Source organism: Trachemys scripta, chromosome 2, assembly GCF_013100865.1.
Source record: "Trachemys scripta elegans isolate TJP31775 chromosome 2, CAS_Tse_1.0, whole genome shotgun sequence".
Classification (NCBI taxonomy): Eukaryota; Metazoa; Chordata; order Testudines; family Emydidae; genus Trachemys; species Trachemys scripta.
In genome coordinates, this window is record NC_048299.1 from 114,688,175 (window position 1) to 114,704,602 (window position 16,428).

Consider the following 16,428-nt stretch of genomic DNA (forward strand, 5'->3'; position numbering starts at 1 on the left):
TTGGAGACCAATGGGATCCGGGGGAGCTAATGACTTTGACTTCTTTGAGGTAGATTCTCTATCTAAAGAACTTTGGGCATGCTCTTTGGAAGATTTACGAGAGGAATCTAGGGTCTTCCTCTCAAATGTCCTTGAGGAGTGCAGCTCAGAGATAGACGAGGTAGCCAATTTTCTCAGAAACCATCATATGAAGGGGTTCCTGGCCTGGGTCAGAGGCTGGATGTAGCAAGATCTCCATTATAAGTAGTTGAAGTTTTATCTCCCAGTTTTCTGGCTCTAGATTTTAACACCAGACAGAAGTGCACTTTTGGGAAATATGAGAGATTCCCCAAAGGAACAGATGCAGCGGGAGTGTCTGTCGCTCCCCAGGATTGCCTCTTGACACGACAAGCGACACTTGAAGCCAGGAGAACATACCCTTGGAAAGGGTGAAAGACGCCCCAGGGGGTGGAATGGGGGAACTATCTAAAAGCTATATATATTTTTTATATATATTTTTGTAAAAAATCTGACTATAACTAAACTATTACTCAGTACTAACTACTGTAATACACTAAGTACAAAAGCTAAGAGAAACAGTTGAGGCAAAAAAGTCAACTCGGACAACTAGCTGAGGCTCCATCTCAAGCTGGGGCAGTTGAGAAGGAATTGAGGATGGCTAGCTCATGCAGTGCTATACAGCAACGGCATGGAGCATGAGGTGGAGTAACACATATGCACGGGCCGAATGGACGTTGCTATGAAAAATCTCCGATCAAAGACGCAGGGGGTGCCAGAGCACCTAGAGTGGAGCACCTAGTGGGACACTACTCAAAGAAGAACAAATATTTAATAATGGTCTCTTCAGTCTAGCAGAGAAAGGTATAACATGATCCAATGGCTGGAAATTGAAGCTAGACAAATTCATACTGGAAATAAGGCATACATTTTCAATGGTGAGAGTAGGGCTGTCAAGCATTTTAAAAAAATTGTGATTAATCATGAGATTAAAAAATTAATTCCAATTAATCGCAGTTTTAATCACACTGTTAATAATAGAATATCATTTATTTAAATTTTTGGATGTTTTCTACATTTTCAAATATATTGATTACAATTACAACACAGAATACTAAATCTACAGTGCTCACTTTATATTATTTTTATTACATATATTTGCAATGGAAAAAAGATTTAAAAAAATACAGTATTTCAATTCACCTCATAGAAGTACTATGGTGTAATCTCTTTAACATGAAAGTGCAATTTACAAAGGTAGATTTTTTTTTTTTACATCACTGCACTCAAAAATAAAACAATGTAAAACTTTAGAGCAGTATGTCTCAAACTTTTTGTGCTGGCGACCCCATGTAGACTTAAAAAAAATGTGATTCCTCCCCACTAGAAAAAATTGTGATCCCCTACATTTAGCCCCCCTTGAGGCATGGGGTTCCGGCCTTCAGCCCCCGTGAATTAACACATAACTCATGCTGTGAATTAATCCTTAATTGACAGCCCTAGTGCAAAGTGAAAGGCCATGGGGATTTATCAGTTGGAAGTGACAGAGAAGGAATAAGACCTGGGTGCATTGATTGATGACTATGAGCTGCCAATGTGATGCAGCTGTGAAAAAGGTTAATTAAGTCCTAGGATGCATCAGGCAAGGTATTTCCTGCAGAGATAGGGAAGTGTTATTATCACTTGTACTATTACAAGGTACTGGTGAGACCTCATCTGGAATACTGGATGCAATTCTGATCTCCTATGTTTAACAAAGGTGATTTCAAACTGGAACAGGTTCAGAGAAGGGCTGCTAGGAGGATCAGAGGAATGGAGAAACTACCTTACAAGAGGAGACTTAAGGATCTTGGCTTGTTTAGCCTAACAAAACAAAGGATGAGGGGAGGTATGATTGCTCTTCATAAATACGTCAGTGGGATAAGCATCAGGGAGCGAGAGGTGCTATTTAAGTTAAGGGCCAGGGGTAGTACAAGAACAAATGGATATAAACTGGCCATCAACAAATTTAGGCTTGAAGTTAGATGGAAGTTTAAGGCCCAGAACAGCCTTCCTAGGGGAGCAGTGGGGGGAAATAAACTAACTTGTTTCAAGACTGAGCTTCATAAGTAGGACTATTAAGCGATTAAAAAAATTAGTTGTGATTAATCATAGTTTTGATTGCACTGGATAAAAAGACGGTGATATGTAGCTATTGCAAGGCTAAGTTCTAATACATTGAAATACTTCAAGTCTGCAGTACTATCTACACTCTAAACATGCTTTCGCCTCCAGGTCTTGTGCTACAGATAACCCACCGACAGCAAATGAATCTCTCCAGCCGTGACAGAGTAACCTTACAGAGTTTCAGGATCTTTGCAAGCCCATGTATGAAAGAAAGTACAATAGCTTAACCAATGCTATTGCAAAGTGAATAGCTATGGTCTGCAGACTATTCAACACTGTAAATGACAGAGAACCAAGAGATGTTATTCAAATTGCATTTTCCAATCAGTCACACCTCCCGAGGAATACATGACCTATATCACAACAAGAAGACTATAAAGTTTGAGCTTCTTAAAAATGCACTGCTTGCTATGACTGGTGATCCTTGGACATCCTTGAGCAATCACTGCTATCTTGGGAGTCACAGCACATCTGATTGATGCTGCATGGACACTGCAGTCATTTGCTTTAGCAGTAACACCTACTGAAGAGAGACATTATGCTGAAAAATGTGTAGAGAATTTCTTGGATGTTGTGAAAGAATGGAATATTCAAGAAAAGGTAACAACAATTAGTACTAACTGTGCGATCAAAACTGTGATTAATCACTATTAATTTTTTGAAATCACAATTAATTTTTTTTTAGTTACTCGCTGAGTTAACTGTGATTAATTGACAGCCGTAGGTGAGAGTAATTAACCACTGGAACAACTTAAATTGTGGTGGATTCTCCATCATTGACAATATATATATCAAGATTGGATGTTTTTTGAAAAGATACGCTTTAGGAATTATTTTGGGGAAGTTCTTCAGTATGTGTTATACAGGATATCAGACTAGATGATCATCATGGTCCCTTCTGACCTGGAAATCTATTAACCAATTCTGTGATGTCTCACTGTGACACCCCAATGAATAGCAATTAGTTTTTCCAATAATATATATTGTGACTTTGGCAGACCAGGTGCCAGCTCATGCCAAGGCATGTAGGCTTCAACTGAACACTAACAAATAAATAGCTGAAACCAGTCGGGCTCACCTGTGTGTAAATATTGTTAAAATAGATATTAGAGTTATAAAAATGTGTTTAGTTTTTAGACTTTATGAAATGCTTGTAGGATACTGCATGTACTAATCTCACTTATAACATCTGTACTCCATGTTATAAAGTGGTATTAAGTGTTTGCCTGGTAATCCTCCATAATTGTGTAAGTCATCAAACAGGAAAGAAGCATTAATTAATGTAAAGTGCTGGCTTCCTACAGAAGGTGTTAGTTCCTGCCAATCAAGAAGGTCCATTGAAACCAAATGAGCAATTGTGAAACATCAAAGAACAAAGACTTAGTTAATTGCATTCCTCCCCTTCTTCCCCTCAGAAAGAGGAGACATTGCATGAACTCATCCCATCACCCTGAACTCTGAAAAATCCCTCACAAGAAGAAACTGTATCTCTTTGCTGCTTGGACTTTGGGACAGCAAGATTTCTAAGCATAAGCAAGGGATCCCCAGCTGCCTACCCTGGGTTAGCCCTAAAGGAGATATAGAATCTGCATATTACAGCAGCTTTTATCACTTTTGGAACCTAAGACTGTAACTCATTTGTGTGTGTATATTTGTCTGCTTTAACCTTGTAAATAACTCTCATTTCTTTTTCTTAGTTAATTCTTTAGATTGTTTATTATAGGATTGGCTACAAGCGTTGTCTTTGGTATAAGAACTAGAGTGCAGTTGACCTGGGGTAAGTGATCTGTCCTTTGGGATTGGGAGTAACCTGAATATCATTGTGATTTTTGGTGTAAGGGACCATCTATCACAAAGGTAAGCTTGCTTAGGTGGCATAATAGATTGGAATACCCACAGGCAATGTCTGTGACTAGTGTTTTAGTGCCTGAGAAGTTTACACGTGGTACTTGGTTAGTGAAATGTACGGACAAAACTCACAGCCAATTTGGGGTATATGCTCTGTTTCCTGACAGCCTGCCCTGAAATTGGTACTCATGCTCTTGAGTCACTGGGGGACAGCTTGAGATATATAATACTTAACTCTTAGATAGTGATTTTCATTTGTAGATTTAAAAAGGATAATATTTATCATTATTGTCATACTCCCTAGTCAGGCTGCCCCCTCTGCCTTGGGAAGAGATACATGTCTTAGTCTGGGTGGTTCTAGCAAAGTAGTTTCTTCTTCCAGTTGATGGCCCAATTCTTGTTCTTAACTTCTTTGAAATGGGTACCTTACAGGTTGTCTAGTATGTGTTATTGTTTACCCTTCCTTGATTTTATTTTTACAACCCCCTTTGATTTGATTATGCATTCAGGCAGGTAACAATATCAAACCAAACAGGGTTATACATAAGATTAATGTGAATAATAAGCCATTTTCCTGATTTGTCACATCATTATCCCCATTTTAGTCACAAAGCAGATCAATGTCAGAGCCAGAAATAGAACCAAGGTGTCCTGACTGTGACTCAAGTGGAGCATGCTGCTTCTCAATAGCGGAACATCGTTAATGGAAGTAATTGTTTTGCCTGTATTTCTTTGGGGAGTGATGCAAAATACATGGCGGAAAGCAGCTGTGGGGTAGCTATAGTAGTAATGAAAATTCCTTTTTAGCACAGCCTATTTTTAGGTAACAGTTTTCAAACACAAATGTCTCTAATCTGACATTTGGAAGCTCAAATCAGCACTTAGTATATAAGCACATAAATATTTATTTTTTGCGGCTTTTTGCCAAAAGCAAAATGTGGACACCCTAATAAGACCATCATGTTTGAAAACTTGGTTTCCCATATTTAATACTGACAACACGGGTGAGGTAATCTCTTTTATTGGACCAGCTTCTGTTGGTGAGAGAGACAAGCTTTTGAGCTTACATGGAACTTTTCTTCAGGTCAGGTCAGGTCATGTTCAATACTGACTCAGTTAATTGTCACAACATCCAAAATAAAACAAGAAAGTCTTTTTAACACAGAAAATTTAACTTGCAACACAGAAAATCCTTGATTCTGAATATCTTTCAAAACTTCTTTCTCTATGATATTTTATATGTATATGATATGCTCTTAGATGCACAACAGGATAAGGCCATTTTATACAGTGAGGTAACTAAGCAGTTGGTAAGACAACTCCCATCTGTTTATGCTCTCTGTATGTGTGTATATATATCTCAATATTTATTCCACTCTATATGCATCCGAAGAAGTGGGCTGTAGTCCACGAAAGCTTATGCTCTAATAAATTCGTTAGTCTCTAAGGTGCCACAAGTACTCCTGTTCTTTTTGAACACAGTATAGTTTAGTATTAGATTCTGCATATTTGCAAAATGAAACCTTATAATTTAACACTCAATCCAGTAAAATGCAGAGCCCTCTGGAGCCAGTCCACGGGGGCCAAACTGCTTAACACCTTGCAGGACCAAGCCCTTAGCAGGCATCAGTGATTCTTACCTTTGCTGTCTGTAAAGTTCCGTATACTGAGGATGTCATTAAGATCCTGATAGTGGTTCTGCTTAATGTATGTTGTCTTCTCAGGTGTGTCCTGGAGCTGCATAGTAACCTCTTCTAAATCTTTGTCCAGCTGTAAAACAAAAACACAGTATAAGAAATCTAATGAGTGGGAACTAGGTCTGTCAAGTAATTAAACAAAAAATTAATCACGATTGATCGCACAATTAAAAAAATTAATCATGATTAATTGTGCAATTAATCGCAGTGTTAAACAATATAATACCATTTATTTAAATGCTTTTTGATGTTTTCTACATTTTCAAATATACTGATTTCAGTTACAAGACAGAATACAAAATGTACAGTGCTCACTTTATATTTATTTTTTATTACAAATATATGCACTGTAAAAAACAAAAGAAATAGTATTTTTCAATTCACCTAATACAAGTATTGTAGTGCAATCTCTTTATCATGAAAGTTGAACTTACAAATGTAGAATGTACAAAAAAACCTGCATTTAAAATAAAACAATGTAAAACTTTAGAGCCTGCAAGTCCACTCAGTCCTACTTCTTGTTCAGTCAATCGCTCAGATAAAAAAGCTTATCTACATTTGCTGGAGATAATGCGGTCCGCTTCTTGTTCACAATGTAACCTGAAAGTGAGAACAAGTGTTCGCATGGCACTATTGTAGCCAGTGTCACAGATGCGCTAAAGATTCATATGTCCCTTCATGCTTCAACCATCTTTCCAGGGGACATGTGTCTATGCTGATAACAGGTTCTGCTTGATAACAATCCAAAGCAGTGTGGACTGACGCATTCATTTTCATCATCTGAGTCAGATGCAAATAGCAGAAGGTTGATTTTCTTTTTTGGTGATGTGGGTTCTGTAGTTTCTGCATCAGAGTATTGCTCTTTAAAGACTCCTGAAAGCATTCTCCACACTGCATCCCTCTCAGATTTTGGAAGGCACTTCAGATTCTTAAACCTTAGGTCGAGTGCTGTAGTTATCTTTAGAAATCTCACATTGCTACCTTCTTTGCGTTTTGTCAAATCTGCAGCAAAAGTGCTCTTAAAATGAACATGTGCTGAGTCATTATCCGAGATTATTATAACATGAAATATATGTCAGAATGCCAGTAAAATAGAGCCAGAGACATACAATTCTCCCCCAAGGAGTTCAGTCACAAATTTAATTAACAGATTTTTTTTTAATGAGCATCATCAGCACGGAAGCATGTCCTCTGGAATGGTGGCTGAAGCATGAAGGGGCATACAAATATTTAGCATATCTGGCACATAAATACCTTGTAATGCCAGCTACAAAAGTCCCATATGAATGCCTGTTCTCACTTTCTGATGATGTTTTAAATAAGAAGTGGGCAGCATTATCTCCTGTAAATGTAAACAAACTTGTTTGTCTTAGCCATTGGCTGAATGAGAAGTAAGACTTAGAGGTCTTGTAGGCTCTAAAGTTTAGCATTGTTTTGTTTTTAAGTGCAGTTATGTAACAAAAAATAATCTACATTTGTAAATTGCACTTTCACAATAGAGAGATTGCATTACAGTACTGGTATGAGGTGAACTGAAAAATGTTTCTTTTGTTGGTCATTTTTACAATACAAATATTTGTAATCAAAAATAATAATGTAAAGTGAGCAGTGTATACTTTATATTCTGTGTTGTAATTGAAATCAATATATTTGAAAATGTAAAAAAACATCCAAAAATATTGAATAAATTTCAATTGGTATTTAACAGTGCGATTGTTTAACAGTGCGATTAAAAATGCAATTAATCTCAATTAATTTTTTAATTGTGATTAATTTTTTTGAGTTAATCGCGTGAGTTAACTGTGATTAATTGACTGTCCTAGTGGGAACCATTAAAAACTCAAGTCGCTGCTTCCAGTATGGGCACTAAATGCATAGCTTTCTATCATTAGAATAGTAGACAGCTTGACATTGCAATTACTGCAGTGTGTCAAATACTGGTTTTTGGAGGTACCGTATAGTACCTCCAAAAGTCACGCTAAAGGTACCAAAATTAGTTAAAGTGGAAAGCTGTGCACCTAGGACTCTAAATAGCCAATAAATACTGTTATTTGCTAGAGATAACATACAAATGAAAAAAAAACAAGCTGCTTTGTCATTTAGTACTTTTCATTTTAGTTAAGCAAATTTTATTTCACATGACGTTGCCGTCTTGCTGAATAAGAGAGCGAGTCCCTTGGACACTGGCATGCCTTGCATGGAAACCTCTTAATTTCATTCACTGCACACACATTACAGATGTAACTTAGAGAATTTTTCACTTGACCAGGTGGCTACTACATTGATTTCCACAGCAACCTGCACACAGCCCTTTGTAGGAATTCTGTTATTTTTAAATTGTCTGAGTCAGTGCATCAGTAATGCACAGAAAGATTCAGTCATTTAGCAGATTCAGTAATCAAACAATATATGAAATGTCAAAATATTTGATAACATGATGTAAAGAGAATGATATAATCAAGTGTATGTTGTGCAGGAGTTAAGACTACGTGATCATAATGGTGCCTCTGGCTTTCAGAGTTATGGGAGGGATTCTCTGTGCTGCTCCTGACCCTGTATGCCACTGAGCCAGCATTTGGGACCCTAAAGGCACCACAAGGAGCTTGGAGAGAATTCCCCAGTGTAGGTCCTACGCACAAGATGTGTGTTGGGATGGAATGAGGCATGTTAGAAGAAGCTGAGTGATCTGTATAGTGTACATTGCTATACCAATTATGGACACTGCAGGGTGCACAGCCACTCAGCCCAGGCAGGAAATGCCGCAGCTTAGGTCAGCCCTGGCCTATTTTAAGTTGTGCTGGAAGCAACACTGGCCCCTAACCAGCCAGAATCCTGAGAGTGCAAATGTGACCCCTTTCTCCCTGAGCTACTTTTGTGTCCTGTCACACACACTCACCCTATGCATAACATTTTCTTATAACAATAACAAAGTAGCACTGACATAAGTAACTCATTTGTTTAGTTTTGGCAATTAAAAAGGAAACTTACCCAAATTGTGGCATCATGGATGTGACTATGACTATGAAGTCAAGACTGCAGGAAGCATTTCCTTCTTTTAAATGAGACAAGCTGGGTGAGATAATATCTCTTTTTCACCAACAGAAGTTGGTCCAATGAGACAAACTTTTGAGCTTACACAGGATCTGAAGAAGAGCTCTGTGTATGCTCAAATGCTTGTCTCTTTCATGAAGAGAAGTTGGTCCAATAAAAGATATTAGCTCACCCACCTTGCTTCTCTAATATCCTGGGACAAACAACATTCTTTTAAATGGTATCTTCACTCCCTTTTAACCTTCTCAGAGAAACTTCTTTTATGAGGATGTTTTTCTATAATTCAGCTCAGAGGTGTCATTTTTGGAAGGTTTCAAGACAATCAAGCTCATGACAGAGTTGAGAAAGTTCCATGCTTTCTGTGATTTGAAAATTATTTTCTAACTTTTTAGATCCTTCATAACTCAAACTGACCAACCTGCCAGTCAGCAGGTGGCCATTCAGCTGCTGTTTTTGGTTGGCACTGCCCTTGGTACCAGCCTCCAGGCAAGGGGAAAAACATCCTGAACTCTTTGAAAGCATCCTTCAGACTGTAGGGAGAGAGAATCAAAGACCTCACCCCAGCAACATGCCTGGAAGATCAAGAGAGAGAACACTGGCCTGCTGCACTTGCACCATAAAGGACTGTACAGAAAAGAAGAATGACCTCCCTGAGGGCTAAATTGTGCTAATAGGTACAGTCCTGAGTAGGGAGTGGAGCAGGGTCTGGATTGTAATTACTCCTGGTACTTACAAGGGGCTCCTTGTACCACTCTCTTTACACAATTCTAGGGACAATCTGTCCCCAGAATTTGATCTGGTTCTATAACTGAGACCATAATAATGAATTAAGGTGTTCATTTAACTTTATATTGCTTCTTTATAAATCTCAGATCTGGAAACATGATGAAGGTAAGCTGTAGAGGTAGTCACAGGCTTTAATAGAATGAGCCCCAAAGTTCTTCTGACACTGGAACTCTTGATTGCTCTTGGCAGGTTTTGGTATCTAGTTTAATCCATTTAGACAAAGTCTGAACAGAAAGAACTTCTACTCTTGGACCTCTCTGCAAATGCTATGAAGAACCGGTATGATTTCCAACATAGTTTGTTTCTATTCTGGTAATAGCGAACAGTTCTTTTTATATCCAATTTACATAGTCTGGCCTCACCAGATATACTCTAAGGCTCTGATTGGTAGACCAGGAGCTCGATGCTATAATTCAGATGGAATTCTGACATCAACTTGGGCGATGAAGATTTGTCTTTGTGAAAAAATGTAACAGGAGAACTTCTCTCACCTCTCTCATTGACCTAACTGCTACCATCAAGGCAACTTGTAGAGAGCTGGTAAAAAGAACCACAATTTGCAACTGTATTAAAAACTTTAGGCTATGCTCATCACAGTGTTATCTTAGCACCTCTGCAATTCTGGTGAGTACTATGTTCAAGTCTCATGCATTAGGAGGGTTATGAATTGGTGGATACAAATGCAATAACCCTTTTAAGAAAATGTTTCACAGGCGGGTGAGTAAAACAGATGCCAATGTCACATTAGAGTGGTAAGCAGAAACCACCACCAGGTGTAATTTAATCATGCAGTAGACAAGCCGGTCTTCATTAAAAATGGCAAGAATTCTAAGATGAAAGGGATGGGGCAGGAGAGTGATGGGAGAAAGCAGAGTTGGATGGCCAGGATTGGGAGGAACTTCCTTAGCCCGGGCAGGGAGTGGAGCACTGAGCTAGGGAGGTGTCAATGAGTGACCAGGATGGTCCTGGGGGTGAGGGGCAGGGGGAGAATTGTGGGCTATGAGGTGAGTGGGAGGTGTTGGGAGGGGGCTGCAGGGTGAGATATTGGGGGCAAGTGAGGGGAGATGGGGTGAGTTGTTGGGGCTGTGGGGCGAATGGGGGATGTTGGGAGCTGTGGTCAGTGGGGCTGAGGGGTTGGAGTTGTGGTGAGTGGGGTATATGTCAGGGCTGCTGGGATGTGTGATGGGCCTGTCACAACAAGTGAGGAGTGGTGGAGGATTGTTGGGGCATATGTGGGCTGAAGGAGAATTCTGGTGTCTGTGTGGGGTGGGACACTTTAGGAAGGAGGGGGCCCTCCAATTACCCTAGTGCACAGAGTCCCCAATCTGATCCTGCTCCTGGTCTTAAAAATCTGTGAATAATTTGTAGCACTAGCTGTGGAATTAGCTTAACTAACAAATGTAAAAGCCGTTTATAAATAAATATTGACACAGTGTTGAGAGATGGTGGTGAAAATGGTTCTGTAGGAGGGTGGGAAGAGAAGATGTGAGGGTAGTGGGGCTGCACACCTTTTATAACGGGGAGCAGAATGCCTCAAACTATCACCACGAATGGCGTCACTGACTAATTGCTTCAAAGTGGGTCAGGGACTCAGGAAGCTCAGTGGTTAATTCCTACAATGTGGATTTGCGAAGGCAACCATATAGAGGAGAACCTTGGCTTTCCCTAGTGAGTGCACACTGTGAATCAGGCTGCAGGATCAGCTGCAGAAGGGTAACAATGGGAGCAAGGACTTTTATACCCTCTTGCTGAATGGGGAGGTGGGGCAGGCAACCCATTGCCCAAAAAACCTTACCATGGACCTTACGGGGCAGCAGCTCCCCTTGCCAGCTCTCTGAAGACAAAGCTGCTGTGTTTCCCTTAACACATCTCCAGTCCGAAGGGAGATCCACATCTGTTGGATTTTGATATTTGTATTCAGAGACTAGAAAACCACACATAGTATTAGGCCATGCTAATAGGAATTTTATACTATGGAAGTGCCAACCAAGATCAGAGTCCCATTTTGCTAGGTACTGTACAGACAGAGGCACAGAGAGGTGAAGTGACATGCTCAAGGTCATACAGCAGTTAAGCAGCAGAAATGGGAACAGAATCCAGATCTCCTGATCCACAGCATTGTACCTTATCCACTAGAACACTCTGCCTCTGTTACCTCAAAATTGGGGTATTGGACCAACTCAGTAAAAGTGGAACTATTATTGGGATGCTGCAAGGTACAATAAAAAATGTCAATATAACATACCTACTCTTTGAGTCCCATGGTGGTCATGATATAAGATTTGCACTTTTACAACTACACCTGTACAACTAGAGGTGTTTAGTCTGTCTACAGGTAGCATAGAGAGTTCATGTACCTGTTGGGAATTCTCAGAAACGAGGGAAGTTTCACATAAAGCTGATAAAGGTATCATCTGTGATGAGATGAAGTGTCTCATCTCTATTAGTTTATAAGTATGACAATACTTAGGATTTTAATTTTTTCCCACTTGCTAACCAACTTTCTTTCTTTAGAAACACAGGCTAAAATTATGAGGTTTTGGTTGAAAAAAATGAGTAAGGTTAAGCTTTGTATGGCTTTACAGCTATGCAAATAACGTATTTCATCCACAGGACAGATTTATCTGGTTTAGTGTATACAATAAATGATACCTCTGTGATTTTCATTCTCAAGCGGTGGTTTTCTGACTGCAGTCCTTCTAGCCGAGATGTACTGGCTTGATTGACACTGGTGACTGATGTTGATGTTTTTGAGTCTTCCTTCTTTTGATTTTGAGTGAATTGGAAACGTCTGTTCTGAGTGGCCGCATCAGGATTTGTCCTCAGTGTGATTAACTGAAAGGTTTAAAAGCTGTGAGAAATTCTGCAGTGGATTTTATTTTTATATCAGTTTCTTCTGGCCCCCCAAATAAAAATAATAGAAGGTACACTTTACTTTCCACATGGAGTACAATTTCTCTGTGACCATGCAGACTGTTGAGCTATAATAACCTTGCAAGATGAACTGTTCCATTTTTTCAATTATTGGGAAATGTTTCTTAAAGTTCTAGTTAAATATATTATTTTTAAAATTTACTGCATCATCCCTTGTTAGTTCCTTCCTTTCATTGATATTTTCATCCTTCAAAGGGAAACATTCAACTTAAAAATCACACTTCTGTCTGAAAATTTCTTACACCCTATAGTTACAAAGAATGCAGTGAGCAGAGGGATAGAATGAGAAAGAGAGGTACCGACAAAGGGATCACAGGGATTTTAGACTGGGTGGGAGTTCAGCAGCAGGGGAGGAGGAGCAGGCAGCCATTAGTAGACTAAAATAAAGAATAGCCATTCAGATAAATTAAATACACCACATTTTTTAAAAAAAGGTTAAGCTCAAACTTAAAGATAAAGATAAACCCTAGTACAACCTAGTAGACAGTGACAGAGAAAAAACCCCCACTTGAAGGTGGAAGGCCAGCAGCAGTTTAACAATGGTGGGGGCTATCTAGTTTATTTCAGAGAGTGCAAACTGTATGACCATTTGCCAAGTGACATATGTATAAACCCACTTCGAGCCTCTCATGGCCCTCAAGCACAGTGCAGCCTCTTAAGGCCAAAGCTGACGAACTGGTGAGGCCTACAGAGATAGTGAATTATTTGAAGAGATGGCATATAAGGACACGGTAGTGCTGTTCCACCTCAGAGCTGGCTCCCCACATCCTCCAGTTAGGGAAGTTGGTTTCATGAGCCGAAGGAATGGAGGGAAAAATGCCTCTCTTTGGGACTCCACTTCCGATAGAGGTGGGAAGAGGCTGATCAGGCACTGAAGTGATCATTCCAGAAGATGGGGTTATAAATGAGAGATGCAGACAGGCTATGGTAATAGGCTACATTTGAAGGTTGTAATTAAGTTAAGCTATTAATGGCTATTTTATCCAGTTTTTATAGTTATATTCCCAGACAAAAAACTGCATTAAGATGGAGTTAAGGTAGAGTCTGAGTAACGTTTTCATCGAGCAGAAAAAAAAATATCACAAAGTTTGGAAGTTTGAAGTGAACTAAATTCAAACTGGAAATAATACAGAAAAAGAGTAATTAATTATCAGATCAGCTGACCAAGGAATGTGGTGAATTCTGCATCACTTGGGAGTCTTTAAATCAAGATTTGGACGTCATGCTACAAAGCCATGTTCCACTTCATCCATATGTTGTTAGATTAGATGCAAAAATCAGTAGGTAAAATCTATGGCCAGTGTTATACAAAATGCCAGACTAAAGTATCACAATGGTCCCTTCCAGCCATAAAATTTAACCAATCCTCTGTTGCTCTGCACTTGTACAGTCATTTTCAACCGTCCAAAGTTGGTGTCAAATGCTACTGAATTAGAAAGATAGAGTTTTACATCAACTTTGTACTCACTTTGCACTGGTGTAAAATATTAGGATGCATAAGAAATTGGATTAAAAATACCATGGAAAATGTTTTAATACCATTATACCAATCAATGCTATGCTCTCATACGGAATGCTATGCTCATTTCTGATCACCCCATCTCAAAAAGGCTATAGCAGAAGAAGAGGGCTTCAGAAAGGGTTGATAAAAATCAAGACATGGGAAGATTTCTATATGAAGAGAAACTAAAACGATTAGGATTGTTTACTTTAGAAAGGAGATGAATAAGTGGGGACATGTTAAAGGTATACATTGCAAGAAAAAAGGGACTTTAAAGGCAGCAGATTAAAAACTTCTAATAGGAACAATTTTTGACCCAATGCATATTTAACCTATGGAGCTCATTTCCATGAGATATTAATGGGGCTAACAATGTAATTCTGTTAAGAATGATTGGACTTTTATATGGATAAGAAGATCTTCCAAAGTTAGGTAGGCAACAATATATTGGATATGAATCTGCATACTTTGGGGTATAAGGCAACCTCTAGGTGAAGAAAAGTTAGGACTAAACTGCGCTCTGATCTAGTTATTCCATTATGAGCTTTCTTGCACTTTCTTCTGAAGCATCTTGTGCTGGCAACAGGTTACTCAACTAGATGGACCACTGGGCTGAGCTAGTATGGTAATTGTTATGTCCTATATCCTGAGCTAAGATAGTTGAACTGAAAGAAAGTAAAGAGAAAATGGTTTTTCTCTTTGTTCAGTTGTTTACTTTGTGTATTTGACAGTCATCTGTGTAGAGTCACTGTTTCTCCTGGGCAGTCATTTACTCCCTTCCAGAAATCACTCTTACAGATATCAACATAATGACTTTTTAAAATAAGAATTAATTTTTCAAAAATAAATAAATTAAAAAGCCACTTTCAGAGAGACCATCTTTACCTGGTATGCCATAAAGCTGGAATTTTTAAAAGTCATTTTAAAAAAAAGTCAAGTGATCGATGTCCCTTTAATTAATGCTCAGTTAAGAAAGGTTGTGGTACCCCCATCTACAGGTACCACAACTTGCCAAAGCAGCATGCAGTATCAATAAAGCCTCTCTAGTCATACAAGTAACTATCCTGTAATTATATTCTAGAACTGATTTGACAGATTTATTATTAATTATTATAATTATAATTATAATTTTATTTAATATTTATATTCAGGGTAGCACAAAAAGGCCACAACCAGGTTGGGCCCCATTTTACTAGGCACAGTGCAAACACTGTAAACAATAGTCCTTGCCCCTAAAGAGCTTAGAGTCTAAAAGACAAGACATAACAGGGGTCGGAGACAAACAAGTGGACTAGGATGGAGGGAAGGGGAAGCAGGACAACAAACCTATGATGGTATGCACAGTTTTTAGCCCTTCAGGAGGAGTGATCACAGCACTCCCCCTGACTAGCCATGATCGGGCTTCAGTATTCTGTATGCATTAGGGCAGAGAGTTCTGAGGAGGGATGTGAAAAAGGGCAATTTGGTGGCTTTATGGATTTTCCCTGGGCGCTTGGCAATAAGATAATAGATTGATGGGGTGGGGTTGAGACTTTTTTATGCTCGGAGACATCAGTGCATATTTGCATTGTGAGTGGAAGGAACCTGAGGAGAAGCTGAGGAGAAGAAGAAGAGCAGGGGTGAGTCAGCCTAAGAAATGGGAAGGGATGGGAGGGGAGGAGATGGGAGGGCAGGGGCAGGGGTTAGATGAAAGCTGGGAAGCAGTCTCAGTGTCTGTGATAGGGGAGAGGGAGGAGAGTGTGATGGAGAGGTGTGATAGGGATGGTCTTGTCAGATTTTGTCAAGTTGTTTTCCTTTGAAGAAATCAAGAAGATCCTATGGGGAGATATGCATTCATATTCAATTTGTCATTCACCAGTTCTCCTAAATCTCTTGTTTTATGACTGTGTTTATGAATAGGCTCTCTTAACTTATGGCTATGTTGTAAGTAATTCTTCTGTAGGATCCAGTATAAAAAAGTTGGACTATACAGCCCTGGAGACTGAATTACTCTAACTGCAGAACGCATAAAGCACTACTGGTCAGCTAACGTGACATTCCACCCACATGTCTCAACCCTTACCTTCAGGAACCACATTTAGAGGAGATTTAGTAATTCAGTTCCTGCTCCCATTTGTAGTTGGTCTATCTGCTGAAAATGCCAGTCACTGCCAGATGTGTTGGCAGTTTTGTGGTGTGGACACCTGTTCACTAAGAACTGCTTTTTCTTCTGGCTAGGAACAGATGCCACAAACTTACTTTACATAAGCCACTAAAGAATCGTTGACATTTGGTTGTTATTAACCTTAGTTGGATTGGACCTGGTGACCTAGAGGCAAAAGGCTCCCAGTCTCTGAGGCATCCAGTCTCCAACTAACTATATGAAAGTCATCCAGGCTACACATTTAATTTATGTTTATTTTACTTCAAAATATCAAGTAGATTTCCAAAAAATGAGGTCTTTACTAA

General features: G+C 39.2%; 1 protein-coding gene across 1 annotated transcript in view; it reads right to left on the bottom strand.

Annotated features, from left to right (window-relative positions):
- Positions 1-16,428, bottom strand: part of GABBR2 (gamma-aminobutyric acid type B receptor subunit 2) — an 835,193-nt gene that overhangs the window by 26,277 nt on the left and 792,488 nt on the right. Inside the window, exons 16-17 of the mRNA XM_034761463.1 lie at positions 12,198-12,380; positions 5,652-5,781 (exon numbers count right to left, since the gene is read on the bottom strand). Coding sequence (XP_034617354.1) covers positions 5,652-5,781; positions 12,198-12,380 — 313 coding nt within the window. The remainder of the gene's footprint in view (positions 1-5,651; positions 5,782-12,197; positions 12,381-16,428) is intronic.